Genomic DNA, 21,261 nt, shown 5'->3' with positions numbered 1-21,261 from the left:
TGCCGGTCCATCTGCATCGTATTACGCATGAAAATGGATTACACTTGACAATGGATTATGCGTGAAAATCGATTAAAGATCCAAACAACATGAAGATCCAAATACACATATTTAAATTAAACTCCCAAACAACATTATACAATACAACAAGCCATCCACTGGTTATTATCAAGGAGAGGACTTTAAGCATCCTTGGACGGTGAAGATGAAGGTTCCGCTGACCCAACCTCATCCTTAGGTTTATTTGTGCCGCCTGAAACGGTAGTACTAAGTGGACGTGAAACACCCGGGACTGAGGGTGGAGCATAACGACCACCAAAAGGAGGTTCCTGACCCGCGGCAACAGCTTCTTCATGACGTTGCTGCAAATAACGAAGCATTACTTTTTCCAGCACGCTCTTTTTCTTCGGCTTATGCTGAGGGCCAACTATGATTGGAACCTTGCCATAATAGGAACCACGATCGCCCCCACCATCGCCACTTCCTCCAGTAGCAGAAGCCATCTATGTACAAAAATTATTATCTTAACACTGCATAAGTTGTTCAACTTGAAGACCGTGATCATCTCGCGAGGATGTCCTCAACTGGACAGCACCGCACTTTGTCATTAAAGAGGTTAGATGCTATGGAAAAGGGGACACGGTCACGATGTCCGTATCCACTCTTTCTCGTAGAATCGAACCTCCTTCTTGACATACGTTGCTGCTCGGCGGAGAACATCCTTGGCGAGATGAACACGGTATGCAAGTTCAACAAGTAGCAGAAGTCATCTATGTACAAAAATTCTTTCCTTACCACTACAGAAGTTGTTGAACTTGAAGACCGTGTTCATTTCGCGAGGATGTCCTCAGCTGGGCGGCACCGCACTTCATCATGAAAGAGGTTAGATGCTACGGAAAAGGGGACACGGTCACGATGTCCGTATCCACTCTTTCTCGTAGAATCGAACCTCCTTCTTGACATACGTTGCTACTCGGCGGAGAACATCTTAGCAGAAATGAACACGGTATGCATGTTCAACAAGTATATGGATTTAAAAAACCATATTGAATTTGATAAGATAAACCGTCTAGACAAGGTAGCATCATTTTTAAACCACTGAAATAATGCATACTATATATGACACATCAATCTCCCTCACATTCTAGCTCAAAATACCTCTCCATTTTTCAACTTCATCATCACATTGTAGCAAATAATCTTTCCATCTCCAAAGCATAAATCAAAGCATAACACAAGGATGAAGTAGCAAACCTTCGCAACACTTGTGTTGGTTGAGTCAAATTCCCACGAAAATGAGGGAAAAAACTTCGGGCAGCACCTCCCTTGCTTTGGCACCACCGGAGAGTAGGTGAAGCTCAGCTCTCTATCAATGTGCTGGACTGGCTCGGGCTGGAGGAAGAAGAAAGTCTCTGTCTCGGGATATAGTGGGGGATGAGTTTTTATCCTGGTTAAAAACTCCAACCAAGACAAAAGGAAACACCTTTTATCCCGGTTGGAGGCACCAACCAGGACTAACCTTTTTATCCCGGGATAAAAGGGTCCGGCCACCGACGCCCCCCAGCTAGCCGTTGCAACCGGGACTAAAGGGGGGCCTTTAGTCCCGGTTGCAATTACCAACCGGGACTAATGCTCCCCTCCAAATTTCCACACCCCGGCGCACCCCCTTTTGTCCCGGGCCAACTTTAAACCGGGATAAAAGGGGGTGGATCGAAAGTCAGTTCTCTACTAGTGTGCAGCACATACATTAGTGAACATAAATCACCATGCTGAATGAGACTTGTTATCATCAAAACAGGAATTATAAAACAGTAGAAACACATGTACAGAGCTATGGTTTACACAAATCTAGTACATATCTCCATTCTACTGAAAGTAGAAACTAGCAAGCTTAAAACTTTTGATAGACAACTAATTAGCAGTTCATGCTTAAAACTAGCAAGCTTAAAACTTAGATCTGCAGGACTCACCAAGGCAAGAGTATTGGTGGTGCACGTCGATCTTCCAGTGAGTAAAATGGATAGCTGCCGAGCTCCTCCTCCTCCCGTCCTTGTGCTTCCCTTCCCTCAGATCTGTCTACAGCCTCTAAAAAAAGAACAAATCGAGTCAAGGGTTAGGGTTAGGAGAGAACTTGCTGTGTATGTTGACGAGGAAGAGAGGGAGGGAGAGGGGGAAGGAGCACCGGCTCACCGCGTGGCGTGTGGTCACCGGCGAGAAGCTGCTCGCGCGGAGGAGCGGCACGGGCGGCGCACTCTGTGCACGGGCGGTGCACTCTGTGCCGGCTCTGGAGGGGGTCGACGGAGGAGGGGGCAGCGGAGGAGGGGGCTGGCGGAGGAAGTGGAGGAGGGGGCGGCGGAGAAGTGGAGGAGGGGGCGGCGGAGGAAGTGGGCGGCGGTGCACGCGGAGAAGTGGAGGAAGGAGTCGGGGCGGCGCGCGCGGGGGGAAAGAGTCCGGTCGGGACCGAGGAAACGATTTCCTCTTTTTAGGGTCGGAATGTGCGGTAGATAGAGTTGGAATCCTGAGGAATCCCTCTTTCCAATTCCGGGAGCAGCCAAACAAGATGACTTTGGAAATTAATTCCAATTCCAGCCAATTCCAATGAAACAAACAGGCTCGTAAAGAAAATGGGAAAAGCCTGCTATCTGGATTTGGAATAAAGAGGAAGGGGGAGGTCGATTGGAGAGAAGGAAGGCAAGCTGATGTCTTGTTATTGAGGTGGGAGAAAGAAAAGAACAGGAAGAAGAGAGGTGGAGCAGAGAGGAAAGGAGGAGATCGGTGGGACCACCTGCTGCTCTGGTTGCTTCAGCTGAAGAAATAGGGGCGCGTTTGGTTCGTTTCCGTCGCTAGCCTGGCTCGCATCTGGTATGCAGGCTAAGCTGGGCCAGGCTGATTGCATGCAGGTGATCAATGTTTGGTTACCAGGACGAAAGTAGACAGGCTGAGCAGAGCACACGTTTGGTTGCATGTATGAGCTAAGAACTGGCGAATAGAGAAGAGAAAGCAGCTGTTTGGTTGGATGCATGTACCAGAGTTTGAATACCAGATTGCTGAAATTGGTGAGGTTACCACAAGTCAAATTTTAGGCTAGGTACTCATACAACTCGTTCATACCTATGGAGGTCATCATCGGCTCAATATTACAACAAATGATCATACAAGCTTGTACAATAAAACTAGGATAATAATGAACTGAACAATGATAATGATATCTTTGGTTGGTGTGCTTGTTTTGTTCAGTTGTTTGTCAGCCTTGAACTGAGGAGGGGCTTGATCTACATGTTTGTTGTGATAGGGAGCCTAAGCTTGTTCTTCAGTGTTGTACCCTTTGAAACAGGCTCCCTTGAAGCCATTAACTTGTTGATGGCAATCCCTCCAGGTGGAGAAGACGCCAGTTTTGCGGCCATAGAACACAACATACCAAGTCATAATTGAAGTCCTAGATTAGTTACAATGCAGCAATACAATGTGAGTTGTAACAAAAATAATCAATGAACAATGCAAACAATTAATTAGGTGCTCAGATCATGCAGAAATAAATAAGGACATCATAACAGGCAATGGAATTGTGCTCAGATCATGCACAACTCAAAAGGAAAACATAACAGCCAATGGTCTATTACTCAGATGAAGCACAAATGAAAAAGGATATCATGAAGGCAATGAGCTGTGCTCAGATCATGCACAACTGAGAAAGGAAACATAACAGCCAATGGTCTATTACTCAGATGAAGCACAAATGAAAAAGGATATCATGAAGGCAAAGAGCTGTGATCATGCACAATTCATAAAGGAAAACATAACAGCCAGTGCAGTTGTACTCAGATGAAGCACAAATGAAAAAGGATATCATGAAGGCAAGGAATTGTGCTCAGATCATGCACAACTGAAAAAGGATATCATATAGGAAATGAGTTGTGCTCAGATTCTTACAGAAATGAATAAGGATATCATAAAGGCAATTAATTAGGTGCTCAGATCATACACAACTGAATAAGGACATCATAATAGGCAATGGGTTGTGCTCAGATCATGCTCCAATGAATAAGGACATCATAATAGGTAATGAGTTGTGCTCAGATCATGCACAGGAGAATAAGGACATCATAATAGGCAATGAGTTGTGCTCAGTTCATACATAACTGAATAAGGACCTCATAAAGGCAATGAGTTGTGCTCAGATCATTTTTAAGCACAGAAGGTAAATAATGACAGACACATGACATCATAGGCATATGAATAACTACAACCATGACCAAGTGTCCATGACATCATAGGCAATGTAACTGACTCATCAAATACATCACAGACCAACTACAGTCTCTGCCTCTCTAAGACCACAACCTAACCATACTTACCAGCCACAACCTAAGGGTGCTGTGTCAAACCAAAAGAAATGGAGCAAAGTGTTTGAAGCTCCAGTCAGTGTATCCTGCACAAAAGAAGTCACTATGCAAAAGATAGATCAGTCAGGAAGCATGTAGAGGGATCTACATGTAGGAATTCTTGGCAAGCCATGTCCTTAGCCAAAGGACGCAGTGGTTCTCAGCCATGTTGACAAAGGCATCACCCTGGGCCTTGTTGTCAACCAGATGGGAGAAAGCACAGATCAGAGCCTCCTCACTGAACCCTGGCATGTACATCACTGCACTGTACAGATCAGGGTTCAACACCTCAACCTTGGTCTCACGGATAGCAGAAGCAACATCCCTCACTACCTCAGTCATACTGCTCATCACCAGATGGTCCTCCTCAGTGAGGACAGACCTCTTCCTCTTCTTGCTAGGACCAGAACCACTAATGACCTCTATTGTATCCTGAATGCTGCAGATATCTTTGCTGGAACTCTAGCATGAACATGAGTACCATCTATTGCACCAATACAGTCCTACATTATAGCAAGACTTGTGATTAAAGTTTGGTCAGGACTGCAGTTAGGTACAGGTAAACCTTACATTCATTTAATTACCTTAAAATAAGGATACCACCTTGGGCTTGTTCTGATTTTAAGTGCTGTCTCAGTTGATGGTGGCATTATCATCTCTCCCCTCAGCTCACCAATAGCATACAAGACCTCTCTAAAATACCTACTTACTGTTTCCATGGATCTCCTAAATGTTTGGTGGATTACTCTAAATCTCTGGTTGTGTCCCACAACATGGAGAAACATTGCTACTTTTTCCTCCACAGTACTGTTTATTGTGTCCCTTAGCAAGCTTCTATCCCTAAGCAGGTTACACAGGTTGAAAAAGGGAGCTCTACGCATACGCAACATGTTCACACATTCTATGTCATTACAATTAAAAATTTTGTTCAGGTTGGCTTGGCGTTCCTCATCCATAGCACTCATTGGGGCATATGTAATCCGAGGCTGTGAATTATAGGCCACCCTGAGCCTACTCATGAAGTATGCATAGATGATAGACACAAAAGCAGCAGCTTTTATCACAAGCATGCGTCTCTGGTCGACAGGGTTCATCTATTACACAATGCAAAGCATGTCTCAGCAAAACAACAAATCATTTTGAGCATTCAACAAGTGGGTCAGGAAAAAAAACTGCATCATCGCCTAATGCACAAGTGGTCACATATAGGTAAATCAGTGTAATAAGAATGCATCATTGGATAAGGACATGTGCTCAGTTTTCATTTTTATAACTTAATATCATCGGCCAAGAACATGTGCTCACTGTTGAAAATAAATAAGCATTCATCATCGGCTACGAACATGTGCTCACTGTTGAAAGAAAATAAGCATTCATCATCGGCTAAGAACATGTGCTCACTGTTGAAAGTAAATAAGCATTCATCATCGGCTAAGAACATGTGCTCAGTTTCCAGAGTAAGTAAGCAACCATCATCGGCTAATGACAAAGGCTCACTGGAAAAAATTGTTACCGCTAGCTCCTTCAGTAAACAGTCCGAGGGCTTTCAAGAGTTCAACGGGTAAGCCAAGATAAAGGCAGATCTGCACATGAGGGAGAGGGATTACTATCAAAACATACAAGATCCAATCAGGAGAAACAACAACAGACCGAAACCCTAAAAGATAAAACTTGCCTTTTTACCTCCAACGAAATCACCAGCACAGATCCGACCCTACAAATGTTCAAAGCATTAGGACCCCAAAAAAACCGATGGAGAAAGGGAGCAACACCAGATCTGCGACGGATTACAGGTTACCTGCTCTCTTTGCCACGAAACCCCGACGAATCGAACCTCAAACCTGCGGAAAATGAAGAGAGGGAGAAGCAAAAGGTCAACCACCGATTGAATCGAGCCTCAAACACCGTGGATCTGGAGCACAAGTAAGAGAAGATGCATCACCTGCTACCACCACTCAGATCTGGACGAGCAGGAAGAGGAGGACACGAGGAAGCGGGAGAGCTCACAGCGGAGAGGCAGAGGGCGAGTGCGACGGAGAGAATGGGGAGAGGGGCGGCGGCGGTGAAGATATAGCGCGGAAGGAAGGCGCGAAAGGGGCGGCGGTAACCCTAGCTTCCCGCGCGCGCCCCCGCATCTCCCGCCTGCACACGAGGAGCCATTTTTCTGGGCAGCGAGAGCGCGCTCGCGTCCCGCATGAGCCAGGCCGCCAAGAAACGGAATCCATTTTCGTTTCCCGGCAGCCAGGCTCGGGGGGTTGTGTTGCACGCCCAGGGCCAGGCTCAGGTACGAATACAGGCATCCAATCACTTCGACGTTGTATCCCGAGGGCCAGGCCGAGCCATATGCGGGGAAGCAAACGCGCCCTAGCAGACTGAGAAGAGAGATGCTGCTGGCGGCGGCGGAAGAAGAACGGAAGGATTATATTATTATACGTTGTAATTGGGGGTATATATGTCATAGTTAACGGAGACTTTGTAAAATTCAAAGAGATGCAACCTTCTATATAGCTAAGTTTGGATCTTTTAACGGTATATTTCTAAAGACACAATCTTTCGATGGTACATATTCAATTTTCCCTTTAAATTGTTTTTGGAGGTTTTCTATCCGGCACAAGTGCCAAGTTCATCCCACTGGAGCTGATAATGTGGATGAACGTAGTTCTTATATATGTAGTTCTCATGCTCCGAGTTGTAGATGTTATTATACCTGTAATTTGTGACTTTGCACTGTAATTTTAATGAATCCTTGTAACAAAGGCTTTTTATGTGTGTGATCATGTATGATATGCAACTACTGGTAAATTGTGCTATTGGGTCGTATGGGATGTGTCCCAGGGATACTTGATGTTACATTAGTGAAGCCGTTTCGACAATTTAGTTACTTTGTGCCAATGTTTAATTAATTTAATTTGTGCAGGTCCTCGTAGTGGGTATTACGAGCATCTCTAGCAGTTTTCCAATTCCCAATCCAACCGTATTGAAAAGAGTTGGTAAAAAAAATAGTGCTCCAACAGCTAACTCCCTTTAATTTTCCTTTTTTCCAATAATTATTGGGATAACCTAATAATTCACCCCAACTCTCCCTAAATAAAGGAAGAGTTGTGACTCTCCCAATACATCAGGCCATGTTTGGATCCCAAGGATTGCGAGAATCATGGATAGTATTATGGGAATCCGGAATCTGAATAGTAATAATTTAGTTTGTTTGGATTCTAGGATTATGATATGGGGTTCTTTGAAAAGCTCAATTGTCTATGATACCCTTGGTTTGGATGGCGAATAAGGATTGGAATAGGGGTACAATTGTCATTTCCCAACATATAATCTCGTAATAGCTAGGTTGGAGGAGATAGTGGGATTATTAGAATTAAGATGGGTAGATTCTTATAAACCATCATAGAATCTAACTTGTTTGGATGCATTAATGATTATTTTTAGTGGGATTACATAATCTCTAGGGATTTAAATGGGACCTTAGTTGGGAGACTGCAAAAGTAACTCTCCCAATAACAATAAAAGAGATATTGGGAAATCCCTATTAATTGATTATTGGAAAATATTTATTGGGGGACTGCTGGAGATGCTCAGGCGTAAAACCAACATGCCTTGAGTTTTTTCGCGCTGCGTTGGAGGAGAAGGGTGTTTAGTTTTTTATTTCAAAATAGTTAAGGTAAAATATTTTTAAGATCTAAGGTTTAAGTTTGTCCCTCTAGAACATTCAACATTCTTTCTCAATCATCTTCTGATTCTTCTCAATACACTTGAAATTATATGCTTCTCCAAAAAGTGATGCAAAGGTACCCCTATTTATTACACATCTTTTAGAAATTATGCTCTTTTTTTTAAAAAAGAAGTATAAACTGATCAATAACCGCATATGATTCATTGGCATTGGTAGAAAACTGTAAAATTCGGCTTAATCTTTTCTATATGCTGACAGAAATCCTGAATTCTTCTACCAAAACTTTAAAGTTTTCACCCCCGGATAAAAAGAGAAAAAAAAGATTACTAGCACCCATGTTGTCCTCGGGCTAGCTACCCCGTGAAACATTGAGAGAAACTTGAAGTAAGCACACGTCCAACCCCATCACCAAATTCCTTGGTCTCCCTCATGTCACTCACCATTTATTCCTCTGAACCCTTGCCTTCTGAAGAGCTGTCCGTGTTCTTCTGCTCCTCCGAACCCTCGCTGTCGGCGGTCCAGTATCGCTTCACGGCGAAGAGCACCTTCTCACCGATGTTCGGGCTGTCCTCGTGGTTTGCCATCAGCGTCTTCCACCGCATTCCCTTCACCGTCCTCTGCACCTTCAGCAGGATCTCGACGTCGTCCCGAAGGATCACGGTCCCCTCCGGGCGAAGAATCCGGTCCATCTCAAGCAGGATGTCCTCCATCTTGCACCTATACCAAATTCAGAGACCAACTTGTTAGACAGAGAGACCATAGTTCACAGTTCACACATTCAGAAGAATATACCATTTAACATCTAAGTAAGAGAACAAGTATTGAACAAAATTTGAATTTAAAATTCTATTTTCGAAAAAAAATGACGAGATTTTGATTCACCTGTCCTTGTAGAGGGTGAAGATTCCATTGGCGTGTATAAGGTCGTATGTCCTTGGGTATGTAGAGAAAGCTTCACACCTGAGGAAGAACCAACAAGGAATAAAAATTACATTTTTTTTCTCGTGTCATGCTTCAGATGAAGCTGCTGCTTATATTACCAGTCATGGTACATGCCGATGAGGCCCCGCTCGTAGATGACGCCGAGGGTGGAGAGCTCGGCGGCCGTCGGCACGACGTTCATGACCCACGCCCTGGGGGAAAAGATCGCCGCGGCGAACCCGCCCACGCCGGCGTTCATGTCCATGATGTTCCGGTACCGCTCGGTGCTGAGCTTGTAGTTCACCTTCTTGTACGCCTCCACGTGCCGCTCCCACCGCCAGTTCTCCTCCGCGTACGACTCCGCCGTGAAGCCCGGCACGGCGCCGGACAGAATCCGCGGCGGCACGGCCGTCAGACGCGCCGGGAACGGCTGCAGCTCGCCGGCGCCCGCGCCGGCCGGCGGCGTGATGCACGTCTCCATGTTCTTGTACCAGACGTCGTCGGGGTTGGCCTCGTCGCAGGTCCGGACCGGCGGCCTGTCCGGGCAGGCGGCGGCGGGGTCCGGCCGCTTCCGCCAGATGCCGATCTCGTTGATCTCGGTGACCTTCTCCCAGCAGAGCATGGCGGCGTACTCCTCGATGCGCTGCTGCTCGGCGGAGAGGTCGGCCTCCGTGCGCTCCCACGCCTTGTGGTTCGTCTTCCAGTTGATCGGCGGGCCGGAGAGCACCCAGTAGCCGCCCGGCCGGAGCACGCGATCGATCTCCATCATGTACATCCCTCCTGCGTTCACGCAGCAGCGCGTCAGAATTATCATTGTTCACGAATGTGATTTGTGATGTGACCGCCAGCCGCCGCCGGCGACGGCGAAGGAGGAGGAGGAGCTGACCGTTGCCGGCCCAGGGGATGAGGCAGCGGGAGCAGTGCGCCATGTCGAAGGAGCGCGGCGGGAAGGGGAGCTTGACGGAGCCGAGGACGCCGATGAACGCGGGCACGCCGCGCTCCAGCGCGAACTGCACCTGCGCCTCGTGCGAGTCCCGCGGCGCGAACGACATGGCGATCACGCCCCGGGAGTCCAGGTACGCGCCCAGGCTCGCCACCTGCAATGTCAATGGCGTCGACGAGGTGATGGATCGATAGCCAATAGGTCAGCGAGGCCGGCAATGGCGTCGGCGAGGTCAAGGTCAGAATGCCAGGTCAGGCTTTCTTACGCCGCAGCCGGTGTCGAGGACGGTGCGGACGTGGCCGCCGGCGAAGGGGACGACGGATGAGAGGCGGTCGATATACTCGTCGGCGCCCTTGGGGAACTGCGTGCCGCCACCGGGGAAGCGGAAGACGGCGCCCTCGTACTGGACCCAGTTCTGGACGGCCTTCTCGACGGTGAGGCTCTTGTACGGCGCGTTGGCGAAAGGCACGTAGTCGCGGCTCTTGGGCCACGGGAACGGCGTCACGTACCCCGGCGGCGCCGGGACCAGGCACCGCAGCCGATCGTCGGCGCCGGCGGGGCAGTGCCGCTCCCGGTACACCATGTTCTTGCGGGGGAACTTCATGGCGCGGTCCTGGTCGTGGCACGGCGTGTGGTCCGCCAGCGCCGCCGCGCACGGCGGGAACTCCGGACCCGCGCCGACCGCTGCCGACGCATTGGTGTCGATGGCCGCGTCCCCGCTGCGGTGGGTCTCGAAGCTGAGCCCCGCGGCGGCGGCGTCGCCGCCGCAGGCCGCCTGGCGGTTCACGGCGGCGGCGATGCTGTCGCCCTTGCCGTAGCCGCTGCGCTGCCACGCGCCGAGCACGTAGAAGAAGCAGCAGAGCGCCATGGCGACCACCAGACTCAGGGGGCTCCGCGCCCCCGAGCTGCCCTTGTTCGCCATGGCCGCCTCGCTCGATCGCCTCCTTGCCGATTGGATTCGATCAACCAATCTGCTATCAAGAACACAAATGTCATTAATGTACAAATGCGCGATGCATAAATCGGAGTGGAATGTGATGCGAACCTTGATTGCAATGTTCACGACTCAAATGGGATCGGTTAACGACGTGGTAAATCTGAACGCTGTTCTTGCATTTGGTCGAGGGAGGGAGAGGAGGAATACGAGATGTGGTTTGTGTCAGATATGCAGAGTAACGAGAAGGAGAGAGAACCGGATCTTGGAAGCATGGTGCGAGAGAGAAGAGGGCCTAAGAAAGAGGAGTTAGCTTGAACACAAAATTGGTTGAGAGATGTATGACGTCGCATTTTGGTTGGAGAAATGGGCGACTGATATGGGCCATCGGATTAAATATCTAACGGCCTAAAATTGAGTTTGCCAAAACGTGCAAAATATCAGTCACCTGAAGAAGAGTTTGTTTTGCAAAGAAGAAGTTGAACATAGGTGTTGCATTTATGTTCGATAATACAATTGCATCAGTGTTGACTTCATGTTACATATTGATCGAAAGATAATTAACAACATCAGTAAATAGGTCATCAACAACATTAGTAATATATCATCTCAGTATACCAAGGAGATATTACATGGGATTTGGCAGGCATACAACTAGAGTATGTTTGTCTTCTACATAGTTTTTTTAGAAAAACCATAGACTGCATTGAACAGCGCTATTCACCTACTCTTGGTCCTGCGCAAGGAGAATCCCATTTCGATTTAGTGGAGATCTTCCTCATTTCAGTTTCCACCGACATCTCACTCGAATCTCTGCAAAGTTGTAATTTGAGAATACTCGCTTACTTTGATGATTTCAAGCTCATACCTGAAGTACAAACTCAATGAAATCAGTTAACCTCACTTGGAGTTATTTATCAACTAAAATGTGATTCATTCTCTACCCAAGTTCATCTGGTACGGTGTTGAATGCACTCATTTATATATTGCCAACCCCTTCGGGCCAACTTCATGTGTGTAAGCTCCAAAATCATGAGTAGCATGCAACGCTTCCTCGCACATCATCCGAAAGAAGTTGAACATAGGTGTTGCATTTATGTTCGAGAACACAGTGTATCAGTGTTCACTTCATGTTACATGTCTGCATCTAGAGCTTTCCCTTATTGATTGAAAGACAATTAAGAAGATTAGTAAATAGATCATCAACAACATTAGTAATAGATCATATCATTAATACCAAGGAGAGATTACATGTGATTTGTTGGGACCAAACTAGTTCCCAGGATAGTTGTTTTAGAAGAATAATAGACCATATTGAACAAAATCTATTGCCCTACTACTACTTTGGTTCGAAGGAAGAAGGGTGGCGCACATGGAGAATACCATTTCAATTTAGTGGACGTCTCTCTCATTTCAGCTTCCACCACCACCTCACTCAAATCTCTGTAATGTTGTAATTTGAAATACACATTTGCTTTGATACTTTAAAGCTCATGCTTGAAGTACAAAGAGAAAAAGAAAATTCTAATGAAATCTGTTAGCCTCACTTGGAGTTATTTATCAGCTAAAACAATGTGAGTCGTCCTTTATGCAAGTTCATCTGGTGCAGCTTGAATATAAGTACGTACCTACGTATCACTAGTAGAGAATTGGCATTCAATGCGCCCCCTTTTATCCCGGTTTAAAGTTGGCCCGGGACAAAAGGTTCACCAACCGGGACTAAAGCTCGGTCACTAGTGGGGGGCTCACCAACCGGGACCTTTTATCCCGGTTGCAAAGGCTAGTGGGAAAAAAAGACCCTGAGAGACCTTTTATCCCGGTTTGAAACACAAAACGGGATAAAAGACCCCCCCTTTTATCCCGGTTGGTAACACCAACCGGGATAAAAGAGTCGAGAGCTTTTTATCCCGGTTTGTAATACCAACCGGGATAAAAGGGGGTCATTTATCCCGGTTGGTGTTTCAAACCGAGATAAAAGGATCCCCAACGAGGTGACTGAAAGAGGACTAAATCCCTTGAACCCTTTTATCCCGGTTTGTAATACCAACCGGGATAAAAGACCCCTTTTATCCCGGGTTGGTATTACAAACCGGGATAAAAGGGTCCCCCACGAGTTAATACAAAAGGATAGCATCCCCTATATAGTTAGATGTGGTGTGTAGGTGGGATGGCAAGGAAGCTACGCGCGAGGCTAGAGGTTGTGGGTTCGAATCCCACGCAGCGGGCACGCGCATATTTCACGTGAAAAAACACGTGACTTGTGACTTCCTAGGAGCCTAGGATTTCTTTTTTTCCAACACCTGCCGTGGTGACCCGTTTTATCCCGGTTGGTACTAACTGGGATAAAAGGGGTCTTTAGTCCCAGTTGAGTGACCTGGGATAAAAGACCCCCCTTTTGTCCCGGTTGGTTTATCCCGGATGAATTTTCGGGAGATTTGCACCCTACCAACCGGGACTAAAGGCCAATTCTCAACTAGTGTATGTAAATCGATACATATGTACGTACATACGCTATTCAGCAACTTGGGTAATGAATAGCTTATTCCATACTCAAGTCCTGCCCCCCTCCCTGCAGACCGTCACCTTGCGGCCATCCTTTTTTTTTGACGGGCGAGCGAACCCCGCAGACCGGCCAATGTTTATTTGTCCGTCCACCACCCACGCCAAATTGGAACCACACAGCAGCAGTTTCCTCCGCCATGCTCCGGTGGCCATGTCCACAGGCTGGAAGATCGTTGGCCTAAGAAGTGCAGCGCCTGTTGACGGGGAGATGTCCGTGGGCAAGAAGATCAACCCCTATCCGTCGGTTTGCATTTGTACGGGGGCTGTCATAGGTGCCAAATTTGGTAAGGATTGGAGTTCGATCCCGTTGATGTTTTCAATTCCCAACCAAAATTGGAAAACAGATTGATTGCTTGGTTAACGAACATGAACTCCATGCATTTCAGTTGAGGAATTTCGTTTGATTTGAGACCAGAAATCAAAGAATACGCTGCTGTTCCGCCCAACAACCTGACGACGACCTAATTAAATTGTGTGCAGGAATATAAGAAAACAAAGATTGTGATGGGTTGCTAGAGGCTATTGTTTCAAAAAGCAGAGCTGAGTAGGGAGAAGTCTGCAGATAGCCCTTCACTGGCAAGGTTGCAGATGAATGACATGACTGTCGTCGTCGATGTGCAAAATTTAGAAGTGCCGGAAAGGTCACCGTGTGGCTCAGAACCGTCAAAGCCGGGAGGACGAGGCACTATGGACTCCTGCATCAACGTTTTGGAGGTGGTGGAGAGCTGCAGCGCTGGATTCCAAACGCCCACACAGACAGCTTGCCGGGATGGAAGAAGTGAGGGTCAAACCGTTACAACAGGAAGCAAGGGTGTTGTGTTCTTGCCTCCGGCTACTTTGAACGCAAGCTAGATGAATGCTAGTGAAGAAGAACTTCTGCCACAAACACACATTAGTGCTGCATGGTTATCCTTTTTTTGAATTTTTGAAAGCAGTGACGCATGGTTAATAAGCACGAATGCTTGTGAGCTTTCAATGAAAATATTATTATGTCATATTTTCAGCCTGTGATGCTAATTGGATTTTCTACTCTATGTTTGATTCGTATGCCGTGGTGCGTTATTATGTTTATCCATGGTCAATCACCAAATTGCTTTCAGATCGATCTTGATACTAGTACTAATGTAATTCACCAATAATTGGTTACTATTTAGATTTTTACATGCTTGTATGCATCGGATACGACTCCATCCGGACATAGTCATGCACCTGCATGAGTAGAGTATGAGCAAGCTGTAGCTTTCCTTGTTTTTAACATGCTTTCAAATCTCTGGACACACATATTCTGTTGGGTTGTAATCCTTAATGTTTCAGATTAGAGATGTTATTACTGCACCTTTCAGTCCGAGCAATTCTGCATAAGTTGCAGTCTGAGCCATTACTGCACCTTTCAGTATGTGATGTTAATCAAATTTATTGTCATTTGAAGCAGAAGGAAAGCATGGACCCAGAATTGATTCCTAGGGAAGGGATGTCATTCCACTCACAAGCTGAAGCAAAGGAAATCTTCATGAGATATGCAGAATTGGCCAGGTTCGGTGTGAAAATGGGCAACAAGAAAACATTCTCCAGAGTGATGAGGTGTAGCTGTGAAGGGAAAGGAGATTATTATAAAGGTGATAAGGCTCTGCGAGTACGGACCAAGACGATCAATTGTACATCTAAATTTTACAAGAGCTTATGATAGTGAAGGCAACAAAGTAGATGTGGTTATTGAAAAAGACAAACCTATTTCACAACCACCTGGTGTAGACACCTTTGAAGACCAAACAAATAAGGTCACACAAGAGCACAGAGCCAATACTTTATCGAATTATTGATGAATTGCAGGCAGCCGGCGTGAGTACACAAAGTATAAATAACATACTTCAAAATATGCATGGGGGTAGAACTTGTTCCGATAATAGCATGGGACATAGAGAACAGGTAAGAGAACCACATGTAGTATGTTATTTGGAATTGCATGAGACAACTTCTGGAATGGTTAATATGTTTAGGGTAGTCCAATTATGCAAGGTTATGGAGTGAAACAAATATGGTGGTGCATCTATTCCTGATAAAAGTGTTCATGTCTTTAAGATTTTGGTCTGCAGCTCAGTGAAAAATGAATGTGTCTGATCATTGGTGTCATTAATCAAATGGACTTCCAATTTTTGAAGGATGATATGTTCACTTGTTATACATGTTTTACAAGAAGGCTACGAATGTATGGGTAGAACACGCAGACGACATTAACAAGCTTATTGAGTTCTTCAAGGATTGTGAGGCTCAGAACCTGCAGTTCCGATGGGAACCCAATTTGGACTCTCAAGATGTTATACCCAGCTTATTCTGGAGTCATGCAAGCATGCAGGGGATGCAATGAGGTTTGACACAACTCATAAGACTAATATTTATGAGAAACCACTAGCAATGTTTGTTGGTTCTAACCACCATCTACAGAACACTGTTTGGATGTGCACTCCTGGAAGATGAAACAGCTAAAACTTTTGAGTGGGTGTTCAAACCATTCAAAAAGTGCATGGGAGGAAGTAGAACAAGGTGTATCCTCACATGTAATATGTTCATTATGGATGTTCAGGATAAAATTATTTGATACATGAGCATGTACAGTATTTTAGAGAAAGTAAAGAACTAACATTGATGAATTTGCATCTTGTGGTAGACCAAGACTAGGCAATGGGCATGGCAATTGCTGAAGAGTTCCCAAGGGTTGTCCATAAGATTTGCATGCGAAGAAAAATTTTATGGACAAATTTTATTGTGTGCTAAACCACCCACTCATGCCAATGGAGTTTGAGGCTGCTTGGCAGGAACTACTAGATGAGTTTGACCTACATAAGGATATCACATTAGATAGCCTTTACAGCCAGCGAGAATTGTATGTACTGGCATATTTCAAAGATCAATATTGTGGCAGGATGGCATCGACACAGCGAAGTGAGAGCTCAAATTTTATGATGACGAGTTGTTTTGTTGACAAGCACACAACTTTGCACAAGTTCACCAAAAAAACGCTCGACTTCATGCATCGAAGGAAGATGAAGGAATCTGAAAAGACATACCATGGGACGGTAATGTAACCAGCTTGTCAATTCATATTTATGGAGTGTGTGTTCAAATATCAATTCCTTAAAAAACTGCTATGCTTGTACTGTGACAGAGCAAGAGGCTCACAAGAAGCAAGTGGCCTTCTGAAATCCAAGTTTCAAGGATTTATACTAGAAATATTTTCAATGATTTCAAAAAGAAAATGAACCATTGCACAACATTCGATATAGAAAATGGTCCAATAGAGGGAGAAAATTGCTATCTGGTAACTCACACAAATAGGTCTTCAAATATATCTTGGGGGCAGCACCAGTTTGAAGTTTGTGAAAACAAAGAAAATGGCGACTTTCATTGCGAGTGCGAGGAGTGGCAGCATATAGGTACATGATAAAACGTTTCAATATTCATAATGCATATGCCAATTTCGTATTTACAGTACTCTTACTCGCAAAACTGCTATTTAGGTTTGTTCTGTATGCACTTTTTGAGAGCCTTCATCAGGCTCCAGCTAAAAAAAAAATCAGAATATTACATTCTCCGTAGATACACAAATATGCACGACAAGAGTTGGGAATCGAGAGGAATGACAAGCTCCTAGTTGGGGCTGATGGAATCACAAAGTTGTCCAGAATCAAGGATCTAATGTCCTTGGCAATGCCTGCAGCCCGCTCTTGGAGCATGTCAGCCCACTCTAGGAGCATGTCGTCCGCTACACATCTTAGATTGAGAGAGGTGTTGGCAAATCTTGACTAAGACAACAAATAAATACCCCTAGACATCAGCCCAAGATCAAGAAGTGGGTGCCAAGAAGCACCAGGAGAGGTAAAAACCTAAACGTTGCATTAAGTCTAGGTTGCATGGCAAGACACTTAGCAACATACATCTGGGGATGATTTTGCAGGAGTTATTAGGATGTAGCAAAAGTAATGATGGCTCTGGTGAGAACACAAATTATCAACAATTGGCGAAAAAGGTAACCTAGGTGGTATTGTATCAGATCATAGGTGTAGGCGAGTTAACACATTATGAAAAGAGATTTTGACAATATCAATGATACAATGTGAAGCAGGCAATGGCACAAGAAAACATCGATGGAAATGAAGCCAGAGAGAGGATAAAGAGGAAACGATTTCTTGCAGCAGAACCGGTATGATTTATAATGCATGGAGTATAGATACTGGAAAAGACACAAGTTAGCTTGCAGATCAACTAGAAATAGAGAAAAGTATGTGATTATTGTATTATTCCAGGATGCTTTTGGTGGCGACGCTGTGCACAACATGATTGTACGAACCAATCGACCATACATGACAACTGAAGATAGAATAGTGCATGAAGGAGGTGCAAACCATGGTGGCCATGTTAGATGAATGAGTTTGGAAAAATTAATGGTGGCACCATTGTGGCGTTAATTTTAAAGTTTCTGCAATCATCTTTGCAGGATCATGCAATCAATGATAGACTGATAAGCCGAGTCCCACCTCCGAGAGCCAAGCCTAAAGGCCGGAGCATACCAGCATCTGAAAAGAAGAAAGTCTCCCTAGGAGCCAAGGGGGAGAAAAGGGCATAAGGAGATGCAGTATTTGTGGGTACTACACAACATATAATACGAGAACATGCCCCAAACTCTAGCATAACAGAGAGTGCTTGGAAGCAATGAAGAACAGGATGAGACGCAGGCCATGAGGTGCAGAGAATAAGAGTAGTGCCAACCAGCATGATAGTGAAGGAGAAGAGCGGAACATAGGCCGACAACACGACACAAGGAACTGCCAACAAACTCATACATTGGATGCGAGAGCAATGACAAGCAATTTGACTATACGGATATGGAAGTGTGCGGACCAGTTATGCATTGCACACTGATCACCGTCAACGCTGACTTGTGAATAGGAAAGAAATGAAAACCGTGTGATGATGTTCAAAATTATCTATTCTTTATTTTGTACATAGGTATAAAGCTTTGTTGTCATCTGCGCATTGCACTTGGTCGTGGATCCGGATGTAAATGATCTAGATCAGAACAGGTTGTGGAAATGTTGATAGCGAGATGTGGTATGAGCATGAGATTCACCGAATCAATTGGATCTAAATAGTTTAAACTATTTGATTTGGTTGATAGTCAAATAAGTAGCAGAAAAAAAATGTTCTTGTAGTTAACCCTGCATGCATGCAAAATCTGTAACTATGGAACGTTTTTTTTGCGTGCACGTGCATTGGAAAGCAGCATCTGTAACCTGCATGCATGGTGAAGGGAAGGATTGATGGCCAGTTTAACAACGGTCATAAAAATATTTGGTTGCATGCTGCCTCGAGGAGTATGGAGACGCGGTGGCCAGCTGCCATACTCCGTGACTGACTTGGAGACTGGATGTAAGAATAAGTTGCCTCGTAATTATGGAATACGTGCCTGGTTCTTTTTAGAATCTATTCGGTTAACGGCTGCGTGTGCTTGGCGCAAAGACCACGCCACCACAACAAGCTCTAGTATATATTAAAAAAATTAAGGATGACCCGGCAAAAGCAACGATTATTGGATGGCCGAGAATACGGTTGCAAGTCCTTGCTGGAAATGGATGACAGAAAAATCCTTGGTACGGCTCCGTCAGTGCATGCCTTTATCGAAGGAGATGTTTGACCAAGTGAAAAACGATTATGAGGAAACCCACCTTCATTGCATGCCTTGCATACCTTAAACCCCGGATAAGGGTTGACGCAGACTAAATGGTTTGTTCCTATGCTCATTGAATATGGAAGGGCATTGGGTATCCCTGGAAGAGATAAGGAACATTACCGGTAGTAGTTCCTCGGTGCACGCCTCCATGTGCAACGATGCCTAAGCCTAGAGACATGTCTTTTGAAGAATACTAGGATTATTATCGCCAACGAGCGGTCTTGAAGGATGTTCCAGACATTTGTGAAAGTAGTGCCACGAAAAAAGAAGAACGCGGCAAAGGAATGGTAGTCGAGAAGAAACAGAAGAAGGTCAGGTGTACTTACTTTTGTCAAGGTTTTTGCTCACTAATTTTAGTTATTTGAGGTCACATATTTAATTAGCACATGTATCGTTCCATAGGAGGTGGGAAGACCCATCAAAAAGCCAAATTCGTTCGTCAAGGAACACGACAGATTTATGAGCGATATAGTATATGAGGAGTTGTGCCTTGTAGAAGGGAAGCTCCTGGACAAACTAGCGAGGAATGGCTCAACAGAAGGCGAGATTAGCATGGTGAGTTTCAAGTCTTTCAGCCTCCTGGACAAACTAGTCAATTTGAAGGAGGCTGAAAGACTCGAAACTCACCATGCTAATCTCGCCTTCTGTTGAGCCATTCCTCGCTAGTTTGTCCAGGAGCTCCCCTTCTACAAGGCACAACTTCTCATATACTATATGCTCATAAATCTGTTGTGTTCCTTGATGAACAAATTTGTCTTTTCGATGGGTCTTGCCACCTCCTATGGAATGATACATGTGCTAATTAAATATGTGACATCAAATACCTAAAATTACTAAACAAAAAACTTGACAAAAGTAAGTACACCTAACCTTCTCTTTCTTCTTGACTACCGTTCCTTTGTCGTGTTCTTCTTTTCTCGTGGCACTACTTTCACAAATGTCAGGAACATCCTTCAAGACCGCTTGTTGGCGATAATAATCCTAGTATTCTTCAAAAGACATGTCTATGGGCTTAGACATCATTGCACATGGAGGCGTGCACTGAGGAACTACTACTGGTAATGTTTCTTATCTCTTCTAGGGATACCCAATGCCCTTTTATATTCAATGAGCATAGGACGATTGCCGCACAAACCATTTAGTCTGCGTCAACCCTTATCCGGGATTTAAGGCATGCAAGGCATGAATGAAGGTGGGTTGCCTCACAATCGTTTTTCACTTGGTCAAACATCTCCTTCGATAAAGGCATGCACTGACAGAGCCGTACCAAGGATTTTTCTGTCATCCATTTCCAGCAAGGACTTGCAACCGTATTCTCTCGGCCATCCAATAATCCTTGCTTTTGCCGGGTCATCCTTAATTTTTTTAATATTTACTAGAGCTTGTTGTGGTGGCGTGGTCTTTGCAACAAGCACACGTACGCAGCCGTTAACCGAATAGATTCTAAAAAGATTTGCCAGGCACGTATTCCATAATTACGAGGTAACTTATTCTTACCTCCAGTCTCCAAGTCATTCACGGAGTAAGGCTGGCCACCGCGTCTCCATACTCCTCGAGGCAGCATGCAACCAAATATTTTTATCAAGCGTTAAATCGACCGTTGTTAAACTGGCCATCAATCCTTCCCGTAATCACCATGCATGCAGGTTACAGATGCTGCTTTCCAATGCACGTGCGCGCAAAAAAAAAAAAAACTTTCCATAGTTACAGATTTTGCATGAACTTTTTTTTCTGCTACTTATTTGACTATCAACGAAATCAAATAGTTTAAACTATTTAGATCCAATTGATTCGGTCAATGTCATGCTCATACCACATCTTGCTATCAACACTTCCACAACCTATTCTGATCTAGATAATTTACATCCAGATCCACGACCAAGTGCAATGCACAGATGACAACAAAGATTTATACCTTTGTACAAAATAAAGAATTGATAGTTTTGAACATCATCACACGGTTTTCATTTCTTTCCTATTCACAAGTTAGCATTGACAGTGATCATTGCGCAACGCATAACTAGTCCTCACACTTCGGTATCCGTATCGTCAAATTGCTCGTCATTGCTCTCACATATGTATGAGTTTGTTGGCAGTTTCTTGTGTCGTGTT

General features: G+C 45.0%; 1 protein-coding gene across 1 annotated transcript; it reads right to left on the bottom strand.

The window, feature by feature from the left end:
- Nucleotides 1-8,289: 8,289 nt before the first annotated feature.
- LOC117833855 (probable methyltransferase PMT2) lies at nucleotides 8,290-11,352 on the bottom strand. The gene is made up of 6 exons (XM_034713452.2): nucleotides 10,974-11,352; nucleotides 10,194-10,899; nucleotides 9,872-10,082; nucleotides 9,105-9,765; nucleotides 8,947-9,024; nucleotides 8,290-8,781 (listed from the first exon to the last, which is right to left on the bottom strand). The coding sequence occupies exons 2-6, from the start codon at nucleotides 10,848-10,850 to the stop codon at nucleotides 8,508-8,510; spliced, it is 1,881 nt and encodes a 626-aa protein (XP_034569343.1). The 5' UTR covers nucleotides 10,851-10,899; nucleotides 10,974-11,352; the 3' UTR covers nucleotides 8,290-8,507.
- Between the last annotated feature and the right edge of the window lie 9,909 nt (nucleotides 11,353-21,261).

The sequence above is a fragment of the Setaria viridis genome, chromosome 8, assembly GCF_005286985.2.
Source record: "Setaria viridis chromosome 8, Setaria_viridis_v4.0, whole genome shotgun sequence".
Taxonomy (NCBI): domain Eukaryota; kingdom Viridiplantae; phylum Streptophyta; class Magnoliopsida; order Poales; family Poaceae; genus Setaria; species Setaria viridis.
The sequence above is the reverse complement of the archived record's forward strand: the minus strand, read 5'-3'. Positions and strand labels throughout refer to the sequence as shown.

Coding starts and splice junctions, on each gene's coding strand:
- LOC117833855 (XM_034713452.2), bottom strand. CDS start 10,850: ATGGCGAACAAGGGCAGCTCGGGGGCGCGGAGCCCCCTGAGTCTGGTG. Junction 9,766..9,871: donor CATCCCCTGGGCCGGCAACG/GTCAGCTCCTCC, acceptor GCGTGAACGCAG/GAGGGATGTACATGATGGAG. Junction 9,025..9,104: donor ATCGGCATGTACCATGACTG/GTAATATAAGCA, acceptor GTTCTTCCTCAG/GTGTGAAGCTTTCTCTACAT.